The sequence below is a fragment of the Drosophila miranda genome, chromosome 2, assembly GCF_003369915.1.
Source record: "Drosophila miranda strain MSH22 chromosome 2, D.miranda_PacBio2.1, whole genome shotgun sequence".
Lineage (NCBI taxonomy): Eukaryota > Metazoa > Arthropoda > Insecta > Diptera > Drosophilidae > Drosophila > Drosophila miranda.
In genome coordinates this window covers 32832319-32858338 of record NC_046675.1, presented here as the reverse complement: position 1 = coordinate 32858338, position 26020 = coordinate 32832319, and the positions used below count along the sequence as shown (strand labels likewise).

Genomic DNA, 26020 nt, shown 5'->3' with positions numbered 1-26020 from the left:
GTGTTCATGATCGAAAATCATAGTCCTCGATTTTTCTATTCGGTTGAATATTACTAGTTAGCTAGAACACTCAACAGTAAGCACATAATTTTATCCGATAAATGAATAAATTTTCTACATGATTGTCTAATTTTAAGTTCTCTTTTATATTTGATTGTGTATAAAAAAGGGTTCAAACAAAAAAGGTAAAACAATGGCCGATTAAAACGTAAGTGTGTATGGAATGTTGCTGGTCAACAGGTATCCCCTTTTAGTTCGGACATATCTATACCCTATATCATAAAATTAACATTTAAATTCTGTTTTCCAAGCTGAACGTTTCGAATAACTAATGACTTTGTTTCAGATTGACATGTTACCCTATTACTATGTTACTGTTTAGGCATATGATGTATATATCGATCCCGGTACCTATTCTTGGTTTCTGTAAGAAGATTACTAACTCCAAAATATCGTTAAAATAGATTTGGCGCCTGAGATGACAAACATATCCTCAATTCTATAATATCCTTTTCCCCAGGGTATTTAGTATGTTGCTAAAATCCGTGTCGTGGATATGAGAATTGCGCGCCAAATCGAAATTGTTTGAAAGTGAATAAAATACAGGGATTTGAATGCAAATTGAATAGATTGATATTTACCGACTTCAAAATATATATTTAAATATATAATGGTAAATGCTCACCCTGGTCTGACCGCGATAAAATATACCGAAATATACCGTTAATATACCGATTAAGAACGAACTTTTTCATTCGCTGTAAGCTCGCTGCTAAATTAACATACCTCTGTAACGATAATACGTTGATTTTGAGTTTCGCACGTCTGCCTCTGAACACGATCACCGCTGAATGACGAGTGCTGGCGTTTAACTGTAGCCGCTATTTATTCGAAATACAAATGCTGCCTCTGCTCTCTTTCTGGCCGCCGGCAGTCGCTCGCTCGCGAGGCTTATGTTTTGCTGATTACAGCCCCTGAGGGACAGAGGGGGCGGAGCGAGAAAACATGCCGTGCCCACCAACGGCTGGCTGGAGCGTTTTTTGATAGGGGATTTTTTGATAATACCTCAGGACCCTCAGCAGATTCGTGCCCACGCCCCATGACGTACGACAAATTTTCCGTAGAGGCTGGGACTATTCTCTCCCTCTCTATCTGGCCCTATGTTTTATCATTAACCACAGGTTTACGGTAAGTTTACGCGTATACAATTACGAGATTTAGACCCCGTCCCACACAAGCATTTGAATTGACAGACAATCTCAACGTAGTATTTCCAACGCTACCTACAACACGCACACTTTATCGTAATACCCTCTAAAATCAAAAATTCAATTTATAAATCAATTTTATCGGTTACTGATTTTGATTTGGTCTGACATTTCTTTCGATTGTGATCCGACGCCCAATATTTGTGATAAGCTAAATACCATGTCGCCGTGTCTAAGCTATGGAAATATGGCTTGTTCTTGAAAAGAAAAAACTGACTAATCGGCACAATGCAAAGTTCTCATTCCCTTTGTCCAGCCGCCACTGTCACTGCCACTGCACCATAAATGATATGATTCATTACAAACGACCAGTATATAGTACGCCATTTCAGCAATTGTAAGTATCCCTTGAATTATTCACTGTTTGGGTCAAGTGTGTAGGCAAGAGATAAGAAAAAAAGGCACTTCATTCAAGAGAAACAGCCCTGCAAAGGCCCTACCACACACTAAAGAGGAAACCAAACGACTTCGTGACTCTGAAAACCATCCTTAAATAATATTTGTTATTGATAAACTTTATTAAGTATTTATTTATCAAAAGAGCAGACTTTTCTGTTGTGACTGTCTTTAACATTAGATTTTACCTGACATGGGAAACATTCATAGACTTTATACAATTTAAAAAGATCAAAATCGTTATTTTGACACATCATCAAAAACTTCATAAGCAACTAATAAAATATCAAATGAATGTAAAAATTTTTGCACATACGATTTCTTAAGGCGAAAAACATAAATATAGTTTGGCATAGTATTTTCTTTGAAAAATATACTATTAAATGATACAAAAAGAATGTAAAATGGGCATTTTTGTAAATGATATATCAAATATATATGGAATACCATGAATAGTTCGTTCAAGTGCTAGAATAACAAATTACAATAATAATTTCAATCTCTAGCAGTTCGTTGCACACAAAATGGGACACAATGCTTGTGGGGGGAGGGGCACACAAAATGGGTTTGGGTTAGTAGTGAATCGATTTTATAATCCAACATCTGTATTGTTTGTTGTTTCGGTTAGTAAGTAAAGTAAATACAATTTGATTTTGTTCTATCGTGAATTTCAAACGGAAGCATACTGTTTCATGGAACTTAGGAATTTTGTTCGACAACCTGCACATAGTTGGCCGGAAAGAGGCCATAGCGGTTCTTGCACAGTCCACGCCACCACCCGTCATCGATCTTCTCGATGTGGGTGATCAAATCGTCGGGATCGAACGATATCTCATCATCATCGGCCGCCTGGTAGTCGAAAAGCGCCAGGGCATGTGTGCCAGTGTCCTCCAAGTAGTCGGCCAGATTATCAGAGTTTGCATAGATGGCCTCCTCAAAGGTTGTGGCAGCAGCAGCAGCAGCTTCTGGGGCAGGCTCAGGCGTGGCACCATTCGTTGATGGTGGAAGGGGGGAAGCTGCCGGTGGCTGTGGCGAGGCAGCCTTAATCTCCGCCTGATTTTGATATAGCGGTTCCGCCACAGGCTCTGGCTCAGGTTCAGGTTGCGGTTGCGATTGCGGTTCGGCCTGACGTTGCACTTGAGGCGTTGGCTCATGCGCTGGGGATGTGGGTTCACTTCTGGGGGGCGTGTCCACGGTCTCAACTTCAATCTGAGGCACAACATCCGGAGGTCGTGCAATGACCTTTGCGGGGGGTGCTGCCTCTTTGACCACAACAGGCGCAGGAGCGGAAGCAGGAACAGCAGCAGCAACCGGAGCTGGTGACTCTGGTTGGGGTTCGTCAGCCACTTCCACTTTAGGCGGCAGTGCTTTGGGAATGACAATGGGTTCCTTGCGTGCCGGAGGTGTCTCAGAGACGGGTGATTGCATTTGGTTGAACGCACTGATGGCATTGCCAATGCCTCCAGCTCGACCCGTCTGGATGGCCGCCCGACTGCCCTTTGGTGGCGGCGTTTCAGTAGAGGTTCGGGGAGTGTTCTCCGCGACCGTCTGCTTGGCTGCCTCCTCCCGATCCCGCTTGTCCTTGGCCTCACGCAAACGTTTCTGCTCTTCGGATCGCTTGCGCGACTCCTCCTCGGAGTTCTTGGCCAGATTCTCGAATTTGGCACGCAGATTCGAAGGTTTGGCTCCCTCAATAACTGGCTTGACCTTATGATCCACCTGACTGGCATGCTTTTGTGGGGCCTCTTTATGATCCCAGCCCACCGCGGATTTGTCCTTACGATCCTCCTGGACACCAAACTTACCCCCAAAGCCCTTGGAGTAATCTAAAACAAAGAATCGTGGCTATAGTGTTGTTGAGCCATCAGAATGAGAATCTCTTACCCTTCTGTGACTCGTGTTTCTCGACCTTTTCAATGTGATCCCAACCGACGGCCGATTTATCCACTCGATCCGATTGCACACCGAATTTGCCACCAAAGCCCGACGAGTAATCCTTTTGTGAGGCATGCTTCTCAACCTTCTCGATGTGATCCCAGCCCACAGCTGATTTGTCAACACGATTCGATTGCACACCAAATTTACCACCGAATCCGTCGCTGTAATCCTTCTGCGAGGCATGCTTAGCCACCTTTTCCTGGTAGTCATGGCCCACCGCCGACTTGTCCATTCGATCCTTCTCCACACCGAACTTTCCACCGTAGCCATAGCCAGCATTCTGATCCTTTAATAATTGCTTTTTCTTGTCCAAGTCCGAGCGTTCCGTCTCTTCACGCAACTTGTCCATGCTGTCATTGTTGTAAACAGGGAAAGAACATTAATGAAAACAATGAACTCGTATTTCCAGCGAAATTAATGAGATAATGACTCACTCAATGGCGCCCGCTGTGCGGCCACTGCCATCGATCGTCTTCGATCCCCAGCGCTGCTCTTGTTCATTGACATCGTTGATAAAATCCGGATCGGTCTCCCAGTCATCATCTTCGGCGGCACTCGTGGCCTGTATCTGATGACCAGCACTTGCTTTCCACATACTACTGGCTTATCCTTATCTGCCACAAAAGATAAACACACACATTAGTCGGCGGGGCAGGTTTTCTTTTACATTCAGATAATAAATGGGAGGGGCTGTGTCGCTGCATAACTGCATAGCGGCTATTTATGATTTACTTACGGGCTTCTCACAAACTATAAATGCAGAACAGATGCTGTAAAAGTTGCAGAATGTTGTCGAACGTTTATCGGGAAATGTTTAAACAATTTTTTTAAACAATTGCCGAAAAGGAATTATTGAATGGAGTGCAGTGTGACCGCGGATTTGTCAAAAAAAACATACCGTCCGACCCTCAGAAACATACCAAAATATACCGTCTCATTTAAAAAATATATCTTAACTATACTGACGAATTCAAGTTCTATTATACATATTCCTCGTTTGTGTTATTCCGTCGAATATTACAAGCTATATAAAACCCACTGCCCTGAACACGTTATTTTATACAATTAATGAACCTATTTTTTACTTGACTGGCTTATTTTAAACACTTGCATTTCTTGTATTTTGCCCAAAAAGTGGGAAATGCATTGGGATGGGACTCATTGCTATCGACCGGTTATTACCGATTAAATTAAATACCAAAATATACCGTCAAATTTTACAAATACACCGTAAATACAAATACAAATACAATTCAAATGAATACCAAAAGAGAAGAGCGACAGCGGGTCAAAATTTTAGCCGTTATGAACTGACCCACTTAATTTATACTGGAAACAGATTACTCATAATTTCCTCACATTTTCCCTTGTGGCGTCATTAGTAAATATCAAAGCTATATTAAGATTCACGTCATGGTTATCGCATCAGCAGCTTCCATTGATCTGGTGATTCATCCAGATACGATATTTGCCTAGAGCGTAGGAGAGCACGGTTTTCCAATCTAGTTGAGATCTCCAAACACAGCTTTATGCATAGAACTTTGTAATGCTGTTAATTAATTGGAATTTGTGTATAGAATATAATTTAATCTACTTTCGTCTAAAGACCAGTGAAAAATCTGATATTTTCAATTAGTTTGTAAACCAGCGATGCCCCCCATAAGACGCCAACTCACCAACACCCCAATACTCCCTCACATTCTCTCTCTTTTGGATCCCATACACCGGCTTTTACACTTCCAATGATTCCAATGGAAGCGGCAGCGGCCCCACAGTGAGAGAGAGAGAGAGCCCCACATATAAAAGTGACGACCGCGAGCGTCAAATGATTCAGTATTTTCTTCTCTCGCTTACAGTTCGCTTCGAAAAGTTTGTACGTTAAAAATATCACTTGGTAAATTTATTGTGGAATTTCTCTCCTAGATTACCCATTTTGTTTGTTCCCGCTGTGTCCCGTCTTTCGTATTGTCCGACCACCAACAAAATACAAGTGCAAAAACAAACGAAAAGTGCAAAAGAAAGTGTATGATTTCGTATGCCAAGGGCATTACTATACGAGTAATTCTGGGTGCGGTATCTCAAGAATTAGCTAGAGAACACTTGTACGTGGACGTGGCCACAACCTTGGGACCCAAAGAGAGATGAAATCTCACATTTATTTACTTTTCGATTGAAATTTGCGCCGCCCCTTTCAACTACAACCAGATAAAAGGAGAGAAAAAAACACTTAATTTGCTAGCCAAAGATGACATCATCAAATGTGGTGGGGTCTCGGTCTCGCACTCTCTCTAACGCTTTGTGCTCTCCTCTCCCAGCCGCAGACGCGTGTGACTTGTGGTTCATCTCGTTTCAATTTTACTCAATTTTACTTTTTCGAAAGTATTTCCAATTGAGTTCTTTAGAATAATAAAGAATCGTGCTGCTTATCCGATCTCTCTACTTAATTCAATCAACTTCAATTGCACACCCAGGAAGCTTCCATTCCAACTACAGTCAGACCCATCTATACAAGTGCACTATATACACCATAGGCTTCCAGTACATAGTATTACTCATATCGCATCGTATGTTGTCAAGTAACATTCCTTTGCTAGCAATTGGTAGCGCATTTTAGGTCGAGCAATTATAAAGGTGTGCCATCAAGGTTTACTACCGACTAAGTTACTAAACATTGCCATAAAACAGATTCGTGAATATTAATTCGAGGTACAGTCCGACAAGAGTTGACTCTAAAGAAGTTGTTCGAAGTCGGAAAGCTTTTGTTTATGAAATTATTCACACATTTTTGAACGAGTCACGAGCTAGACCATTTCCAGAACTCTCTCTATAGGCTATAGAGGCTATAGGCTCTCTATAGGCCCATTTCGTCTAGTTTTTCTCTCCGGTCTCAAAACTCGAGTCACGTCTAAAGCTTCACATTGACGTCACAGATCTCACGAGTCTATGATTCATATTTAATGATCATTTGGAGGCTATTGATAGAAGAACGTCATGAATGAATAATTGGATGTCTAACCCAGCCCATCCCCACTGAAGAGCATTCAAGTGGTCGTCTCTTTATTTTCAAGTTCTTCAATCACTTCCAAAAATTTGTTTGCCAGAAAAAACAATACATTTTGTGTCTAAACACAAAAAAAAACAGATGTATGTACAATCCAGAACAACCGGTTCCAGAGCTACAATATCTTATGGTTGGGGCCAAGAAAATTGTTGTTTGTTTATAGCTCTATAGCTTTCGGCCTGCAGAGGCGTTGTTGTTGATGGTTTTGGCCTGTTTGGAAGCTTCGCCACGTCTTTGCTTTTTTCAATGTTGTTTTTTTCTGTTGTATCTTTTGTTGACTTTCTACTTTGGCAAAACATACGCATATTTCTGGCACAACATGTGCATGTCCCCCGCCGAAACTTGGTTCAAAAATACCATTTACTATAAAGTCATTTGGCACTATTGATTTTCCGGATTATATCAGCTCAAAGTGCCCAAAAATAAATAAATAAGATAGTGTCCCAGTTGACAACCCAACTGGTTATGCTAGAGGCAGGTGATGCGGATAGTATGTCGGCTGGGTGGCGGTGGCGGCATTTCCCTGAAGCTTTCTCTCTCTTGGCCATAAACGTGTCATGTCCGCAATGTGTTCCACAGCAGAACGGAATGAGCTCATCCGTTTATAAGGCCATTTCGTGTGGGTTTTGTCTTGTTCATTGCAGCTATCACGAAACAACATTTATACTTATCAGACAAGCCCAAACCCAATTCAAGTTCCATTTCCCTAGCTACCGAACCACTGAAAACTTTCACTTTCCTTTCCAGTTGTTCGTTGAACTTGGTTCGGGTTGAAACAGAAATAAAACTAGAAAAACATCAGGCTCTTTGGGTACGTAAAATCAATGGGGAAAATGTGTAGTTTGATGCGTATGCGTACTGCGAGAGTTTCCATGGTTCCCACACGGCCTCTCTAGAATGATGTCATAGGGCAGGGCCCCGGTCTTGAGTTTGAACACGTTCATTAGCTCTCATGCGACCTCTAGCACGATTTGGTTTCCTTTTACACATCAAATATTTAATAATAATTATGCTTTATTACAACCCATTTACAGATTTTCCACAAACAACCAAATCAAAATGAGCTCCGCTGAATACTATCCGTTCAAGGTGAGTAGAGAATGGATTGAATCTGGGGATCTGGGGAAGGAATTGTATTCTATTTCTTAGCATTATTAAGCCAAAGAGGGTGTTTCTCTGCACTGAAAGATATCCTATTCATAAAAAGTCCAAGTCTTTCCTTTAATCTACAAACATTTGAATCTCGACCTGAATCAGATGATAACCAATTATCTGTAATTTACTGGAGCAATTACACGTTCATTAAATTGTATAGAGTACTCGTAGTCGAGATAATTACTGAAAAACAAGTACTGACAGATAGGGCAAAAGGTGCCGTTGATTGGGAATTCCTATCAGGTCTCTTTTTGATAAGAGCTTGACAGCAGTGCCAAAAAAGAAAGAACCGCAGATTATGTACAATGCAAAGCTAAATTAGCATAACAAAAGGAAAAAGGAGAATAATCTTATATAGTATAAATAAGTTCTAAAAACATTGTTCTGCTTAATGCTGCTGAGTCACAGAGCAGAACCTTTACGGGTATTACGTGCCTCACAATTGTAGAAAAAAAACCCAAGTATTCATCAGCCGCACTCTCCCTCTGTGATGAGGAATTACTCAGGGTTGTTACTCACTTACTTACTCAATCTCTGTGGTTTCTGTATCTTTAGTGCACACCCACTGTCTACCCGGCAGATCCCTTCGATCCCGTTGAGGATGCGGCAATCCTGCGCAAGGCCATGAAGGGCTTCGGCACCGATGAGAAGGCGATCATTGAAATCCTGGCCCGTCGCGGCATTGTGCAGCGTCTGGAGATTGCGGAGGCTTTTAAGACCTCGTACGGCAAGGATCTGATTTCGGACCTCAAGTCGGAGCTGGGCGGCAAGTTCGAGGATGTGATTTTGGCGCTGATGACACCGCTGCCACAATTCTATGCCCAGGAGCTGCACGACGCCATCTCCGGAGTGGGTACCGATGAGGAGGCCATCATTGAGATCCTCTGCACCCTGTCCAACTATGGCATCAAGACCATTGCCCAGTTCTACGAGCAGAGCTTTGGCAAGTCTCTGGAGTCGGACCTGAAGGGCGACACCAGTGGACACTTCAAGCGCCTCTGCGTGTCCCTCGTCCAAGGCAATCGTGACGAGAACCAGGGCGTCGATGAGGCTGCGGCCATCGCCGATGCTCAGGCTCTGCACGACGCCGGCGAGGGACAGTGGGGCACTGATGAGTCCACTTTCAACTCGATCCTCATCACCCGCTCGTACCAGCAGCTGCGTCAGATCTTCCTCGAATACGAGAACCTGTCCGGCAACGACATCGAGAAGGCCATCAAGAAGGAGTTCAGCGGCTCTGTGGAGAAGGGATTCCTTGCCATTGGTACGTTTTGGACTCCTAACTGATTGAATTATTTACTTATGATTAAAATTCTTCCAATAGTCAAGTGCTGCAAGTCCAAGATCGATTACTTCTCGGAGCGTCTGCACGATTCCATGGCTGGCATGGGCACCAAGGACAAGACGCTGATCCGCATCGTTGTCAGCCGCTCGGAGATCGATCTGGGTGACATCAAGGAGGCATTCCAGAACAAGTACGGCAAGAGCCTGGAGTCGTGGATCAAGGTAAATACCGATTTTTACTATCCTTATAATTAACTCATTTGATTGTGCCTTGCACGGGGTGTGATACCCCAAAAATAACACCACATCGAATGCGTATCTGTCAGAGAAATATATAATCCATCTAATCATTTAGCTGCCTTTGGTGCCGTTCTTCTTTTTATAATGCAAACCTCATAACTCATTCTTCTGTATCCGCAATGCATCGATCTATTCTGTAGATATTTTCCCAGCGCTTTCCCGCAATGCCATAACTTTCCCCTAAACTTGATTTAATTTTATTTGTGTGCATAAAAAAAAACATTAAAACGTGGCATATTCTATATTTTTAGGGCGACACATCTGGCGATTATAAGCGCGCCCTATTGGCCATTGTTGGATTCTAGAAAAGAAACCCCCAACCAAAAATCAAGAATCAGCTCCAACAATACCTTTTCACTGTCGTCTGTTCCATGCCTTAAGCTATCTATCTACTAAATACACTTAATAAAATGTACAAAAAGAGAGAGTTCAGATATCGAATAGTTAAACACTTTCGTGTAGATTTTACACTGGAACAAGATTTTCAAGAATACGAGCAATGAACAGTGCATTTAAGGCCCACAGAATTAGATTCAGTTCTACAAATCAGTTCTACCGTCTCTAGCATCATGTTAATTATTATAACTATGCACGAAACATGCACATAATTTTATCCTTATACATATAAATATAACATTTGACTATGTTTTAGCTTATGCTATGGTTTTGTTTTGTTTTTCGAGTCTCATTTGCTATTTAAATCGTTAAAAAACGCAACAAAATAAAAAAAAAAACGATGAAAAAATATAAAATTCAATTTGAGTTTCTGTGGAAATACTGCACTGCCTGTCATGTCACTAACAGCGCTCTGTTAGTCGCTTAACACTTTTCATTAACTTGGGCAGTGGTTTTTTAAGGTTTAAAATATATATAAGATATGTGTGTGGAAGAAGAAAATGGTTATTCTCATAGATATATATTCCTGATCAGTATAACGTACTTTAAAATTTATTTAAAAGTGAGTTCAATCCACTTACACTGCTTACGATGCTTTCAGCTAATGTTCATTTACACTGCTTATGCATGTAAGGTACATGTCGTGTAGATGTCATGTACATGTTACTTACAAAGAAAACGCGCGCAAATTTAAATTTGTGTTGCTCTCAGATCATAAATATATATGCTAATAGCACCAAGAATTCCTTCCTTCAACCATTTTACACGATTTTAACCTATAACATTCTCTTACAAAGAATTACTTATGGCTTAAAGCCAAGCCTTAAGCAATGTATACAAAATAAAATGCTCTGATATTTGCTCTTTTCACGCTTCTATCTTTCCTGCAAACATCACAGGAGGATGCGGAAACCGATATTGGATATGTACTAGTCACACTAGCGGCTTGGTAGAGCGGATCCAGCCAGCATACGATATATACACCCAAATTTCCCCCCCAACTGCTAAAATAGAAAATGCCAAAAAAAAAAAAACAAAAACAGAAAATGTTGCATTTTGAAGAAATAACAAACTTAAAAGAACAAAAAAAGAAACGAATGAAATTATTTATGTAGTTCCCTAATTCCAGATGTAATTTTCAAAGAAAACCCTCTTAGTATTTCCTCTGTGCAATAACGTCTAACGTCTCGATTATACTGATTTTTTATGTGTGTTTTATTTTGTATACATGTGTTTTTCCTTGTGAATTATTCTGCATATAGTACTTGTATATATGCATAAATATATATATAGTATTGTGCTTGCTATTAACAACAATAAAGTTTGCTTAGTTCGATGGCAAAACTACGTAAGATTCAACAATGTTCTCCTCCTCTCGATTTCATTTACAGGACGATATATCCGGCGACTATAGCTACGTATTGCAGTGTCTGGCTTCTTACTAGGAATCAGATAATATACTATTGTTATCTATCATTAACACACACATCGATTGTTGTAACTTTATCTACTATTTGTTGTGACTCTTATCTTAAAATTGGATACGTTTTTCTGTGGAAAATTCTTATCTAGAGTTCAATTCATAAATGCATTTTAAAATCGTGAAAATAATTTGTCTTTTGTTGCGCTTAAATTATTTAACCAAAACCAAATGAAGGGGGAAATTTCTATTCAAATTGAAATACGGAATGCTAAGGGAAGCCTCTCTGTCTTTACTTGGCTACGCGATCCTTATAGGCCGCCCACAGGCGATCGCGGTACGTCTGAGCCGCCTGCTCTACATAAGAGGCTTGCAAAATGCCGCGTCCCACCACGCCGATGTCAGCGCCACGCTCCTGGATCACATGCTCGGGCGTCTGGTACTGCTGTCCCAGCTTGTCCACACTCTCGTCAATCTTCACTCCGGGCGTGAGCTGCAGCAGTCCCGGGAAGGCGAACGTCTTGGAGGATTGACACACCACACCGGCCACAAAGTCCACGTCAGCACCTTCGGTGGCTATCTTGTTGCTGTTCTCCTTGTACTTGTCGTCGATGAGATTGCCACTGGCCGACATCTCGGCCAGGAGAAAGACACCGCGCTCCTTGCTGGCATCACCCGGGCCAAGAGCCGCCTTCAACCCTTGAAGAACGCTCCGACCAGGAAGGGTGTGGGCTGTCACCAAATCCGCCCAGCTGGAGATCTTGTATATGCCCTTGCCGTACTGCAGAGAAACGGTATTGCCAATGTCCGCAAACTTGCGATCTTCCATGAGCAGGAAGTTGTGCCGCTTTGCAAGCGACTTCAGGTTGGTAATGAATCCCTCGCTGAAGTCCTCGATAATGTCCACGTGTGTCTTGAGCAGGCAGATGTGGGGGCCGCACTTGTCGGCTATGTCCAGGATGTCATCGGCCTTGGTCAGATCGGCGGCCAGGCACAGGTTCGTCTGCTTGCTGGCCATCAGGTTGAAGAGTCGCTTGGCCACCGCACTCTTGGCCAGATTGGCGCGACTCTCGTAGGTCAGTTTGGTTCGCTGCAAGTCATTGGCTGGCGAAAGAAACACAAACGTTTGCGTATTTTTAGTATCAGCAGGGAGAATGCCTTTAAATAGATTCAATTGGAGAGGGTCTTTGGCACTCGATTAGCTGATAAGCATGACATAATTCAATGAACGCTTTCTAGCATCACGTGACGGCTTTAAGTAGCTTCAAACCTGATCTTGTCGCTCGCTACTCGAGGCAGATTGGAAACCAGTCGGGGGAAGCAGCTTTTATGGCGGCAGTATAACAAATATTTATATCAAAGGGAAAATAAAAGCTAATTTAGGCGGTGGTTTATGGCACGTCCCTAATTGAATCAGACCGGGGGCATGGGGATTTGTGGCCTCTGGGCAATCAGAGCTCATTGGGACCGACTAAACCGTACATGCGCGCGTGTCATGTATTCATTATCTTTACCATATCTGGGGGGGAACTAAAAGAATATAGAGCATACACACCTCCGGTAACATCGGGCTTATCGCCACCCACGAAAGAGCCATCGCTGTTAATCTGGACGGCGGCTATGTACTTGGCCACCGCGTCCACGGTCGACTTCTCGATGCGGCCCGCCACATGCAGGGTGTTCAGCAGGAAGGACAGCGTGAAGAGGGAGTGCATCTTCACGCCGTGTTTGGCTATGTTGGCCACGCCGCCTTGCTCTCGATCCACCACCACAACGGCGTCTGTAACCACAATACCCTCGCTCTGCAGATCACGAACTGTCTCCAGGATGCTTGAGCCCGATGTGACAACATCTTCGACAATCAGACAGGTGTCCCCAGCATTGAAGATGCCCTCGATGAGCTTCTTGGTGCCGTAGGCTTTTGCCTCCTTCCGCCGCACCAGCATCGGCGTGCCCTGCTGCACGGAGACGATCGTGGCCAGGGGCAGGGCCGTATAGGGCACGCCGCACACATGCTTGGCGCTCAATTGGACTTCCTTGATGTGCTCCACCAGCAAATCCGAGACTGTTTGCTAGGGAAATTAAGTACAGTACACTAATGTTGATATCACAGAAACATCCACTCACCATCACATCCGGATAGCTGACAATTACACGTAGATCAAAGTAAACCGGCGAATTGATCCCCACCTTCATCTTGAAGTCGCCGAATTTAAACGCATTGATTTCGAACAACTTGAGCGCGAGCGCCTTCATTTTATCAGACTCCTGGGCAACCATTATTATCGGCAGAGTCTAAATCTAGTCAAACAACAAGTCGGTCGATTTGGGGACACGTGCTAGCTGGCTATCTCCAATTGGAACTTTGTGATGAGAAACAGGTTTGTGGGAAACAGAAATACAGTGTGACCGCTGATAAAACGAACTTAGCCCACTGAAGCCCCTTCTATTTAAACAGTGAAACGACTTGAGATAAATGGCGGAAAATATTACTGATTAAATTCTTCTTGCATATCCATCTGATCCTTCTTTCAACGTACAAAAAACTCCACGATATCTTTCACCTGAACAAAGCTAAAATTCTTCAAGACCTATATAATTTTCGTGGTTTGCACTTTAATACCCACTGGTCGGCAATGGGCTAACCGTTCTGTGCTCATGATCGGAAATCATATTCCTCGATTTGGATATTCCGTTGAATATTACTAGCTATCTAGATCTCTCAGCCCTGCCCACATAGTTTTATCCGATTAATTCATCAATTTTTTACTTTACTAGCTTAATTTAAATACTTGCTTTGACTTGATTTTGCCTAAAAAAAGGTTTTAGCGAAGAAGGTCAAACAAATAAAACGTAAGAGAAAAATCGTTACTATTGCTCAATTTTGATATTCCGTTGAATAATACCGACTAACTAAAACCTTTAGCTCTGCCCATATAGTTTGAGGCCATTGATGAAGACATTTTCTACAAGATTGGATATTTTTAAATACTCCCATTTATTGTATTTTGACTGCAGCAAGGTTTAAACGTAAAAGGTCAACAAAAAAACTTGTTGTTACTTGTTGCATTTCTACAAATGCCCTTATTTGTATACCCTATTTTGTTAATTTATTATGAAGAAACTGTATTCCAAGCTGCTTTCAAACGTAATTAATAAAGACCTTTTGGCAGGTTGTTATTTTAGACATATTAATGCATATGATTAGGGTCTTGGTAATATATCCCGATCCCGACACCCATTCTTGGTTTCTGTATGTTGCATGCGAAGATATCGATAGGTGATACCCCATAGAAGCGGTGAGGAGGAAAGAAGTTTGAACAGAGTGGCAAGGCCAAAATTTAAGGGGGAAAGGTTAGCGAAAGGTTAGCGACCAGGCGCCACCTGGTCCTGGAGAGTGAGAGTTCCGCGCGCTCTCCGGAGCCGTTATGAGAGAAGATTTCCGATCTCATCCCATAACGGAGTCCCGAAGCCAACTCACCCATACCCCAAAGAAAAGAGAGCCGCCAGCAGCCCGAATCAGGCCATGCCCTTGAACCTAGTTCAAGGGCGATAGAAGAGAGACCGATGGGGATCAGCGGCCCGGGAGCATTAAACAGAGCAGCTAAGCCAAGAGGGGGTTCAGAGAGAAAGAAATTCCCGCAACGGAGGAGCATGCGCGCCGGACATAGTGATCTAGTGATTTTTTTTGTTCTGAAAGAAAAAGGGATCCAGATCAGTGAGAGACCAGGAACCAGGACTAGCGGGACGGGAAAGAGACCCAAGAAGCATAAGAGGAATAGGTCACAGCTCCGCCATCCTGGCTTGCTTTTTGCTGGGCTCGAATACACAATCCTGGCCACGTAGAGCGGGTCCCTCGCCCATTTAGGGAGAGAAAAAAAAGCATCAATTAACTTATTTACTCCCATTATTTATTTTTGTTAGACGTCTCCATTTATATGTATATGTTAATCCCCTAATTTAAGTCCGTCCATATTATAATATGGGGGGAAGAGGAGCCACAGCAACGAGAGGGTAAGGCTGCTGCACATGGCAGGGAGATCCAAAACGTTGTTATTCAGATCTCAGGTAGGGAGGGTACGTCAGGGGTAAAAACATCGACACCTCGACCTGGTCCACGTCTGTGTTGAAGGAAGTTACTGTAATGTTGTTTGTCGAGTAGAGTCCGTTTGCAGTTTTTTTTTGTCGGTAACTTTTGTTGTTTCAATTTGTTCGAGATGTCCAATTAGTTGGTATATTGTGCGATCTGAGGGCTTGGGAAGTACCCAGCCCTGGGATGACTGGCTAGCCGGCATTGCCCCGAAGAAAACAAAGGTTCGTAACATGTAAGAAGACCACTACCTTCAAAATATCGTTGAAATACCCTTAAAACAGAGACTTACTAGTTTTGGCCTTTATTGGTGCATTAGATGACAAGCATTCTCTCAGTTCTATAATATCCATTTCCCAGGGTATGCAAAATGTTGCTCAATCCGCGCAATGTTGTGGAACAATGCTGCTCGATTTCTCGGCACATGAGTCTGTCCCATACAAATTGAATGTCCCATACAGCAACATAAGACGTAAGAAAACGTATGGAATGCGCCGTAAGTGAGTATGGAATGTAGGGACATTGTTGAGCTAAAAAGGGACATTGTGGCGAGGTAAAATCCCATCAGAGGAAATCCGAAAAAAGTCCCACCAAACTTAAGCGCCAAATAGAAATTGTTTGAAAGAGAATGATCGAAAAGGATTTAAATGCAATCTATTGGAATAAATGATACAGGTAAGTACGATTTGTGAGCGAAAATTAAAAAATCCTGCGTATGGAAGTTTTTAAACCCTTTGTTCTCCAATATATCTCTGAAACTATACCTTTATATACCAAAATATCGTAGATTTACTTCAGCTCAATTTCAATGTCAAAATGTACCAAACAGTATGTACCAAAAAATTGCATTAAAAAAATACGAAATTGTAACACATAGCTAAATAATATTTAGTAATTATATATTTACCCGGTACTAGCTATAAAATATCTGAATTGGCAACACTGCTTATAAGAACTGTATATATCGGTAAGTTTTTTGCGGGATCTATTTGTATCGATATTTTCCTCTTATCGGACTCCTATGATATTTTTTTGAACTTGTTTGGCGCCAACGGAATTATTTGTAATTTGAGTATATATAAACTAGCAATATACACTACAAATAGTGTAGTGTTTCTTCCATAAACTATTCCTATTCTATTTTTACCAATCATTAGAGACTCGGAATTTTTGCTCCTCCCACAACCCCCACCCAGAGTCTTATGGGTGGAGTCTGAATTCCAAGCAACCACCAATGGAATCACAAAAAACTTGGCAAGTCCTCGCAATGCCAAAGCGCCTGCGTAAGTCAACAAAGCTTCAGCATCAAGTTGGCTTTGAAACAATTCCAAATCCTGGGTCCAAGTGTTTCCAAAATTTAGTTTCTTTTCGCTTGCCCCCAACAAAGCCACAAATATCTTCCTCGACGCCACTGCAACTTCTTTGGTCAATTATCAGTTTTAATTGAGTCTTTTTCACGGCTACGCAACACCATGGCCAGTGTCAATGATGATTCTATTAGTGAGGTGCCCAGCAAGCGTTCTCGTTTAGCTGGCTCAAGCTCCAAAAGTCTTAAGATAGTAGAGTCCCCGCAGCCCAAGGTCGCGAATCGAGTCCCCAAGTGCGCCCGCTGTCGTAATCATGGCATTATCTCGGAACTGAGAGGCCATAAGAAGCTCTGCACCTATAAGAACTGCAAGTGTGCCAAGTGTGTCCTGATCTTCGAGAGGCAACGCATAATGGCGGCTCAGGTAAGCAAGGGGAAACTATGAAAACAGTTTCTGCCGCTTTGTAAATCAAATTATTTTTTGCATGAACCGTTTAGGGTCTTATGCTCTTCTATATTTGCTCTATTACATTTTATCTAGTACTAATTGCCCCCTCTCTAGAAATTACTAATACTAACATTAATTAATAAATTATTAATAAACGTACTTTTAATTTGAAATGCATGCTTAGTTCTTTTGGTTCGATTTGGTTCAAATTTTTCTAGAATATTAGTCAAACATCTACCTTTCCTGCAATAGGCGTCGCGCGTTATGCGGCAGCGCTCCTCATCCGCTCGTCACAGGCTTCGGCTTGTTTTCAGTCGTTGCATATCAACGTCCAATTTTATATTATAATCCGATTCAATGCCTTAGCAATGCACAGCCCAAATGGATAGATACATTAAGATACAAATGTATCTTCATACTTAACTGTTGAAGACCCAAATCCTTCCAATTTGTTGAATCTTCAACCTGTTTAGCCATATTCCAAAAGATCTAACAAATTTCAACAGATCCGCTTACTAGAAATACGTTAAACTTAAAGATTTTTCAATCAGTATCGAAATATCTACAATTACAATTCAATTCAATCAATCATTGCCACCGAATTCTGTAGCAGACTATTTCCATAAGCTATACCATTGATATTGTCTTTAGATTAAATGCTCGCCTTGCTCTAATTTCAAAAACAAATACCCGATGGGCAGACACCCCCATTCCAACTCAAAGAACCAATGAAATGGAATACGTAGAACAGATTTAGTCAGGAAAACCAGCCTGGTGCTTTCTACGAGGCCTGAGTCCTGCTGATGATGATGGAAAGTTGTCAAAGCGTAGGAACAAATCGAGCAAAATATCCGCTTACCAAAACTGTTTGCACAAGTGTGGCCTGGTCTCGCATTTCATTAGGGTAGAAATGGGGACGTGTGATACCCCAAGGAATCGCTGCGGCTTTTGTTTGTCGAAAAGTCAAATAGAAACAGAGTCAGAGGAAGATGTTCACTTGTCGCATATTAATTTCAATTGTTTGGTGGCCTTCAGGTCGCCCTGAAGCGCCAACAGGCGGTGGAGGATGCGATTGCCATGCGTCTGGTGGCCAACAAAACGGGACGCTCCATCGATGCCCTGCCGCCGGGCAACATCTTTGGCCTGACCGTCACGCAGCCCAGTTCTCCCCAGCAACTGAAGGAAGATGAACAGCTGGAGAAGCAACCTATGACGGCGGAAAGGCAGCAACAGCAGCAGGAGGAACTGTGTGAGCCGCCGGCGGTGGCCCAGGATTTGAGTGCTACCCGACGGGAGAATGTCTCGCAGACGGCTATCGATATGCTGGCGCAGCTTTTTCCCCAAAGGAAACGATCTGTCCTGGAGCTGGTGCTGAAACGCTGCGATCTCGACCTGATACGGGCCATAGAGAATGTCTCTCCAGCAGCAGCGACAGCTTCCATGGAGGTATCCAAATCCCTATTGCCAATGGCAGATACTTCAATGCAAAGCATACAGCTGGCCATGCCCCAAAGGAGCAGCGCCTTCAGGCCGGTCATAGTAGATCAGGTGAGTGTGTTAAAACCTCGCTGGAGAGGAGTCGTTTAAAGCTGCTAACCCTTGCAGTACCCAAACAAACCACTGATGGAGCTGAAGCCCCCAAGTGCCGCATTTGGTAGCAACCCGTCAGCAGCAGCTGCGGCCATTTGTGCCTACCCCAAATGGTTTGTGCCGCTCTCCTTTCCGGTGACCATGGGGCACCTATCGAACCTGGCACCACGCTGCACGCTGCCGAATTGCGCCTGCCTCGACAGCTACCAGTTCCACTAGGATCCACTAGGCATCCATTATGCTAATTGAAATAAATTTATTTAATCTAAACTATAAACTGAACTATCTTATGAGTAAGTCCCCCCCCCCCCCCCCCCCCCCATCCCAATCCACGAGCTTCACTTGACCAAAGGGTCGGCTAATGGTTCCGCCGGCTCCTCCTCGTCATCGTCATCCTCGTCGTCCTCCGACAGATACATGCGGTCCTCCTCGTCGCTCTGCTGGCCGCTGCCACTCCGACGGCTGCTCAACGTCAGGGCTGTGCCGTAGGCGGAGCTAGTGCTGCTGTTGGAGCTGGGCGCCGTTGAGGAGGCTCCTGCTGATCCGGCTGCAGACCCACTGCGTTTCGTGAGATTAGCCCGCCGCCATTTGGCTCGGCGATTCTGGAACCAGGTCTTCACCTGACGATCCGTCAGCTTCAGCTGCAGCGCCAGATGGCGGCGCTCCTCGGGCGACAGATACTTGGAGCTGGCGAAACGGCCCTCGAGATTTTTCGTTTGCTGGGACGTGAATCGGATCTGGCCGCCCTTGCGCTTCACCCCAAAATTGGACATGTAAAAGCTGGCCGCCGGATAGGCATTGCAGTAGAGAGCGGCTGCAGCGGACGCCGGATTGGGAAAGCCTATGAGAGAGAGAGAGACAAAGAGCGGAGAAATGGAAGGTTTTAGTTGGAGTTGAGAGAAGATTTGAGGTACGATTTTGAGTAAGGGAATCCTTAGGCAAAGGTAAGTACCTGTTCTAGTTCTTAGTTCTATATAAAACACTTCCATATCCACAAATATCTTTCTGATCTTTCGGAAAATATATTTTTATCAAATCTTTTTAACAATTTAAAAAATATTCAACAATTTCTTTAATACTCGATGGATATATGTATTCGTATAATACCCGTATTATTTTTATTAGAATCCCCAACCCACAGAAATATTTCCGTGAATGATTCTTTGAATTTCCAGTCTGGTTTATCAGCACAAAATTCATCACCAGATAGATTAGGTCACCCTAATTACACCCTTTGTATCTGTGTATTGAAGCTACACCTATTCCATATCTATGCAAAAATTCCTTGTAAACCTTAAAGTGACTCTATAAAGAAACAACGTCTGTTCGATGTAAAAATGCTAGTTATCTTTTAGATATAAATTGGAACACTCATTCAATTTCGATTGGTCGCTCCAATTGACCGATTTCCCCATTATCTATCTGCGTCCCACTCTGTCGAACAGCTCTTATCAAAGCAATCAGACATAACTATTCCAAGTTATACATGTGTATTGGAGTATATATCAGTATCGGTATCAGTATCAGGGGAATATGTCAACGCCCACTTGTAAGTGGGCTGAAAACTTTGGTCGCCATTGCGAAATGAATGAAATCAGAAGTTGAGTACGAGTACGAGTACGAGTGCGGTTTAGGTTTCGGCTCCCTTTCCATATACGAGTGGGTAGTATGTCCCAGGGGCTATTGAGCGGAATCTATTGCTGGTAATTGAGGTTCGGCTACCACCCGACAAGCAATTGGATTGTACGAGCACTCGTATGAGTATATGGCGATGGTACGACCTCGAGTGGGCTGATAACGCACTGCCGCAGAGTGGGGTGGACGCTCTCTCTGCTGTTGACGTAACGGAAATTCGCACTTGTCGAAAGATTTAAATTGCGCTCATTCAATAATTCTGATCTAATCTAATATTTTGGGACTCAATTACCTCATAACCCTAGACACGTATCGAAGATAGGACCGATGTCCATTTGCCAATATATTGTGGAAATTGCAAAGTGTCATAGAAATAAACAGAACTCATAATTTAAATCATTACAAATACGCTTATTAACGTTTATTTTTATTAAGTGGCGTATACCGCGATAAGCACCCGTCCTACGGTCTAGTCTACATCTAACCCCTTCTAAAAAAAGATCTACTGCATACCCCGTAGACGGGTTGCTTTTTGTTATGTTTTTTTTTTTTGTTACTCGTTGAGAATTGAATTTGTTATTATTTTATAATGTGTATGTCTAAAAAACCAAATCATATCAAGCACTTGTCGAGCCATACACCCACCGATCCACTCCCCCGAGGGGGCGGCGGACGAGCGTCGTCAACGGACGAGCTTATCGAAATCAAATGGCAATTGTCGCCACAAGAAGATGATGGACAGCGCCTATTAATCGCCTCTAATAGCATTTTTCGTTTAGATAAGCCAAACTCAAATCGGAAATCAAAATGGGAATGTGAATGGTTCAATAGAGTCCACAATTGTCAGACCGAAGCTATGAATGCTCTACCAATTCAGAAAGTTTGAGAGATATATATAGATTTTGGAAGTTATAAAAGTTGAGGCCATCCAAAAGGAAGTGTAGTTCCTTAAGGAACGAAATTGCAAAAGAATAAATGCTATTCCGTAAGCAGAAATAATTCAAAAGTAGTCCGAAGGTATTGATTGGATCATATTCCAAGTGATTCAGTTTATTGTATCAAAGATATCGATTGATTCAGTTTATTGAATCACTTGATGAATTATTAAATCTTTATTATAGGTAGGTTTTTTCTTTATCATTTCCCAAAAAAAACTACATGCAGTCATAGTATATGGGAGTCATAGAGTACCTACATATATATGAATGCTTACTTTGTTTCTTGTTTAAAACCTTTCATAGCTTCTTATATGTATAGATAGTTAATCTTAGTAAAGCCTTTTCTGGTTTTGCTTTATAGTTATTCAAATTCTATAGAGGATTTCAGACACATTAATCCCCCATAGATAGTCCCAAAATTGTCACTAGGTTTCCCAGCGATGCCATATACTCCATATGAACGCACTGCTCTTACGGCTTCTGATCGGCTCTCACCTCAATTTCAAATATTTGTCATTTTGATAAGGCACCCGAAAAAATATTTGGAATGTTTGTCCACTCCCGACGGGTGGCAGAGTTAGGGGTAGAATTAGGGCGGCGACTTTATCAGTACATATTACAATTTCCCCTGGTTTCTGGCTGAGTTCTCTAAAGGTGGGTGGGGTTATTGTTATTCTACCGTTACATTGCACTGAGAATGCAACTGGGGGGAGTCAGATGGGGAGAGAAAGTGAGATTTCAAGTGGCATTGGCGCCAACACTTGACTTTGACAAACATCCCACCGGGCACACACATTAATCATGTTTATGGCCCATTTTGTGTGGGATCCGCATTGTAATATTATTGGTAGATTGAACAGTGCTGGACTTTGAACGGTTGAGACTGTATTTCAATGAGGATTTTAACATATTTTCAGACTTGTTCCCATCAAGGTCGATCAATTTCCATATGTCAGGGATTACTTACTATAGGGCTTGTTATCCATTAAGTTCATTGACTTGAACTAGGAACTGTCCCAGGGGTTACTCTTTAATCCCTGCAGATATACAAAAACTGGCTAATTCTGTGTGAAAGTTCAACAGAAATTTGTGATTCTAATTTCCTAAGACCTTACCAAAGTTGCCTCATTTATTTGCTAAACTATTCATAATTTTTAGGTACACATCACCATCATATCTTGATGGGATTAACATCTCACTTGTTTATGAATGTAGTAGTACTTATAAAGTTGCTACATTTATCAGCATGTTTAGCCTATAATTGATAATTGTATCGCTCATTCATTCATGATATATGATACGAGCTCTCTGACTCATATCCGGTATTTCACAAATATCTATGACCGAATGCTAATAGTGGGTGGACCTAAGAAATTGGGAATATTTAAATACCCAGGGGGAAGTTTTTACCCAGGGAAGTCTCTCATTGGAAATGGTAAACTATATACGGAATATAGAATATAGACGTCCTAGATATGCCCAGCAAATCCTTGTGAGACCATGGGAATTTGTATAAGAAAACTATAGCCACTTTAGTCACTCTTCACATTCCATTTAGAAGATCTTGAAGATCCCTAAATTCTTCATGAATCTCAAAAGTATTTTAACCTTTCATCAAAAATCGAAATAGACATCTTGCATTTCCCCAAAAGGAACTTTAGCTAAATGAGTTCTTCTAAATATCTATGAGCGATCGTCAGATGGAAATATTCAAACTTTTATCCTCTCTATCCTCTGATATATGTATCCTTTCCATGTTATCCCATATCTACCTCCATTATCCCTTATGCATAACATACATATATTATAGTAAGTATGATCCCCTAGATGTACTCACCTTCACAGTCCATGGCAAACGGACTATATTGATCACAATAGCCTGTCGGTTGGGCGGCGGCTGCTGCAGCAACGGCTGCTGCCTGGAAGTGGGGCATAAAGAGCGAAGGATTCTTCTGTAGATTCAGCATCTGCTGGTAGAATAACGAGGCGGGATCTGGATAGATGGGATTGAAGCGCAGCGTCGTGGGCGACAGCACCTGACTGGACTCCAGATTCTTGAGGGCATATTGAGCGGCGACCGTCTCGCGGGATATATCATAGATGGACGCTCCCGATGCGGTGGTGGGTGGCGAGGCAGTGGCCATGGTTGCCTTGGGTATGGTAACCACAGATGTTGCCGCCGCCACAGGACTGTGGGCAGAGGTGCGACACGTTTGCGATCGATTTGCGGCATCTGTGGCGGTGGGACTGTGACTCGTTCGCGTCTTATGATCCAATATGTTGTCTATGGAGAAGGAAGATTTGCTTGACTTGGTGGCAATATCCATGATGAAGGTGTTAAGGTTGGGATCGGAGCCGTATCCCTATAGCGCACCGAACGTTCGGAAGGTACGAGGGGCGCAGACACGAAGCGAATGCGTTGGCCGCAGGCGATGAACTAATTGATGAACAGTAGAAACTGGCAGCAGAAGGCCCAGCACCAGAGCCAGGGCCCAATAAATTGTACTAAATCTGATTTCACAGAATATAATAGATTGTACATATAATGTTGTGCTAATGGGTAGATATCAATATTAACAATAATAGAGCGGTATGTAGATATGGTATACGCATACACACACAGACCCAGGCAGAGACAGAGAAACCGATAAAGATAATGCCCCAACGCGCTACCATCGGATTGATAAGGGAATAGTGGTTGGTGGTTGAAGAGGAGGTGCTCGCGGCGCTCCAATGGCTCGATGGCACTCCACTCCAATTCCACCAATTTCCAATTGCAGACAACGACAGCTCCGACAACGGGCGATACCCGCTCTATATTGAGACCCTGTATACACCCAATCAGGGGCGGCGATCCGATCCCAGTCATATAAATCAAAGCCCCCATACTCCAACACCCCTAACGGGTGCTGCCGGCCACCAACCCACCTCAAATCGCGACAATTCCTGTGCGGGTCGGTGCGTTTGATCGAGTAATTGTTAATCACCCCGTTATCAGAATCGGACTGCGTCGGCACTTTTTCCTTCGTTTCTCCTCGTTGTACTACTGTTGAGATATTATCTATTTTTGTTTTTGGTTTATTGTTGTTGTAAACAAATTAAAATTAAAAGAGAGTACCTCCTTTACCTCCTCCTTTGGCGCCTCTCTTCGACGGCAGGAACCATCGCTTTCTAATCTGATCTCTCTTTGGCTCTCTTTCTCTTGATTGTAGGCGTTTGTATAACTGTTATATTCGATGAGAGAATTCCGAATTCCCGAGAGGGTTTTGTGTTTATTTTGTATTTTTTGGGGGTGTAAACAGAATAGAGGTGTACTCCTTATCAGCTGTACTCGCACTCGGGCTCCCCCTTAAAGCCTCCCAGATGATGGATTACTTTTGATTTCGGCCTTTGCTTTGGCGATAAAAAAAAGCAAACCAAACTGCGTCTATAAATGCTTCTAATTGTTGTTATTGCTGTTGATTCAACAGTTTCCCCAGATAGATACCACTCTGATTTTGTTTTCCAGGTCGCTCCCCAAAAAAACCCATGTGTATCTTCTAGATAATTTGGCTGTACTTTGAACGAGGAGGAGAGGGGGTGGAGTATCATTAATTTTACTGAGAGATGAGACTATCCCCATGTTTTCATTTCACACGATGTAACACCTTTCACTCAGGAATCAAGACTCATTCTTAGGAATGGCTAACCCCTTTATAAAGATTTGGCTCAATGACTCAATTTGGTTTGATTTCATTCCGATAGTGTTCCTTAGAAACTAAATATGATTTAGCCAATTTACAAATAGATTTTTATGGGTGGCAATGAAATATCAGCAATTGATTGCCGATTAAGTTTTTATGATTCTACCAAAATTCATAATAAAAGAACGCGTTCACACAACTGTTTAAATAGAGGTTGGGTTCTATAGAAAACGACATTCAGGGAACTCTATTCATATATTCCGATTTCCCAACAAGTAATAAAATTTGTACTCCTATCATGGAAGGGGCGAGAATATCCAATCAATATTTTTGGTGAACTTAATCTTTACGATTCGGAAAAAAAAATGGAAAAATAAGCAAAATATTCAAAGGAAATATTATTTGCAAGACTTTTACAATTAAGGGTATTTTTTTTTAAAGTTATAGATAAGTTCCATCTTTTTATAGCAGTATCAAAGAAAATTACACACTGAACTATTTCTGATCCATCTCAAAGGTTCAGGGAAACACTCGATATCCTCAGATGTATCATGAATGTTGGCTATCAACGAATCAGTTGTGTAACCCCACCATACAAGCCTAAGCAACCAAAAGATATATTATTTAGCACGCGGCCATATTTTGATAAATCACAAGGTGAATGTGAGGTGGGTACTCAGAACTATCGATACATGTATGAATCGTTCGAGTGGGGGTTGGGTACCACTCAATGGTAAGGCTATGACTGCCATTTACAAACAATTTTGTGCTTTAAGCCAAATTAAACGAACATAATGAATAATGAAGGCCGATAACAAGGGCTGTACGCACACACAAAAATACATGGCACATGGTATATGGAAATAGTGAAATATTTTTTGGTAGATGGCAGGCAGTATTTGGGCTACGAGGCATTGATGGCGTACAAGCTCTCTTCCTCTCTCTCTCTCTCTTTCTCTGTCTTTCTATTGATAAGGTGCCCAGGGCTGTGGGGGGCTTTAGGTCGTCAAGTGACGCTAAATTATTAGCAATTATCAGGAGACAAACGGTTCGAAATGACTTCAAAATTGGGCATAAATTGTGGCCAAGGAAGAGCTGCCTGAATTTATAAT

The 26020-nt window shown here is 42.4% G+C and overlaps 5 protein-coding genes and 1 long non-coding RNA gene across 11 annotated transcripts; 3 read left to right on the top strand and 3 right to left on the bottom strand.

The window, feature by feature from the left end:
* Positions 1-2: 2 nt before the first annotated feature.
* LOC117187004 lies at positions 3-2111 on the top strand. Of its 2 annotated transcripts, none has more exons than XR_004471816.1 (2): positions 3-208; positions 347-2111. It is a non-coding gene; the product is annotated as an uncharacterized LOC117187004 (long non-coding RNA). The 2 variants fall into 2 exon arrangements; XR_004471817.1 differs by having other exon boundaries at positions 11-76.
* Positions 2058-4480, bottom strand: LOC108156954 (hematopoietic lineage cell-specific protein). Of its 2 annotated transcripts, none has more exons than XM_017288729.2 (4): positions 4339-4480; positions 4037-4216; positions 3549-3952; positions 2058-3490 (listed from the first exon to the last, which is right to left on the bottom strand). In XM_017288729.2, the coding sequence occupies exons 2-4, from the start codon at positions 4195-4197 to the stop codon at positions 2364-2366; spliced, it is 1692 nt and encodes a 563-aa protein (XP_017144218.1). In that variant the 5' UTR covers positions 4198-4216; positions 4339-4480; the 3' UTR covers positions 2058-2363. The 2 variants fall into 2 exon arrangements, with proteins under 2 accessions (XP_017144218.1, XP_017144219.1); XM_017288730.2 differs by having other exon boundaries at positions 4037-4211.
* Positions 4481-5391: 911 nt separating this feature from the next.
* Positions 5392-11406, top strand: LOC108156470 (annexin B9). 4 transcript variants are annotated; one of them, XM_017287937.2, is made up of 5 exons: positions 5392-5475; positions 7698-7752; positions 8374-9082; positions 9143-9324; positions 10698-11150. In XM_017287937.2, the coding sequence occupies exons 2-5, from the start codon at positions 7723-7725 to the stop codon at positions 10749-10751; spliced, it is 975 nt and encodes a 324-aa protein (XP_017143426.1). In that variant the 5' UTR covers positions 5392-5475; positions 7698-7722; the 3' UTR covers positions 10752-11150. The 4 variants fall into 4 exon arrangements, with proteins under 4 accessions (XP_017143426.1, XP_017143427.1, XP_017143424.1 ...); XM_017287938.2 differs by lacking the exon at positions 10698-11150 and adding an exon at positions 11190-11406 and having other exon boundaries at positions 5393-5475; XM_017287935.2 differs by lacking the exon at positions 10698-11150 and adding an exon at positions 9654-10058 and having other exon boundaries at positions 5393-5475.
* On the bottom strand, positions 11373-13623 carry LOC108156469 (uridine 5'-monophosphate synthase). Its single transcript, XM_017287933.2, has 3 exons — positions 13346-13623; positions 12774-13290; positions 11373-12322 (listed from the first exon to the last, which is right to left on the bottom strand). Exons 1-3 carry the CDS (start codon positions 13496-13498, stop codon positions 11511-11513), a joined length of 1482 nt encoding a protein of 493 aa, XP_017143422.1. The 5' UTR covers positions 13499-13623; the 3' UTR covers positions 11373-11510.
* Positions 13624-16558: 2935 nt separating this feature from the next.
* Positions 16559-18912, top strand: LOC108154392 (doublesex- and mab-3-related transcription factor A2). Its single transcript, XM_017284655.2, has 3 exons — positions 16559-17038; positions 18098-18610; positions 18668-18912. Exons 1-3 carry the CDS (start codon positions 16781-16783, stop codon positions 18869-18871), a joined length of 975 nt encoding a protein of 324 aa, XP_017140144.1. The 5' UTR covers positions 16559-16780; the 3' UTR covers positions 18872-18912.
* Positions 18913-18977: 65 nt separating this feature from the next.
* Positions 18978-23709, bottom strand: LOC108154332 (hematopoietically-expressed homeobox protein Hhex). Its single transcript, XM_017284594.2, has 2 exons — positions 23063-23709; positions 18978-19493 (listed from the first exon to the last, which is right to left on the bottom strand). Exons 1-2 carry the CDS (start codon positions 23550-23552, stop codon positions 18991-18993), a joined length of 993 nt encoding a protein of 330 aa, XP_017140083.1. The 5' UTR covers positions 23553-23709; the 3' UTR covers positions 18978-18990.
* Positions 23710-26020: the final 2311 nt, after the last annotated feature.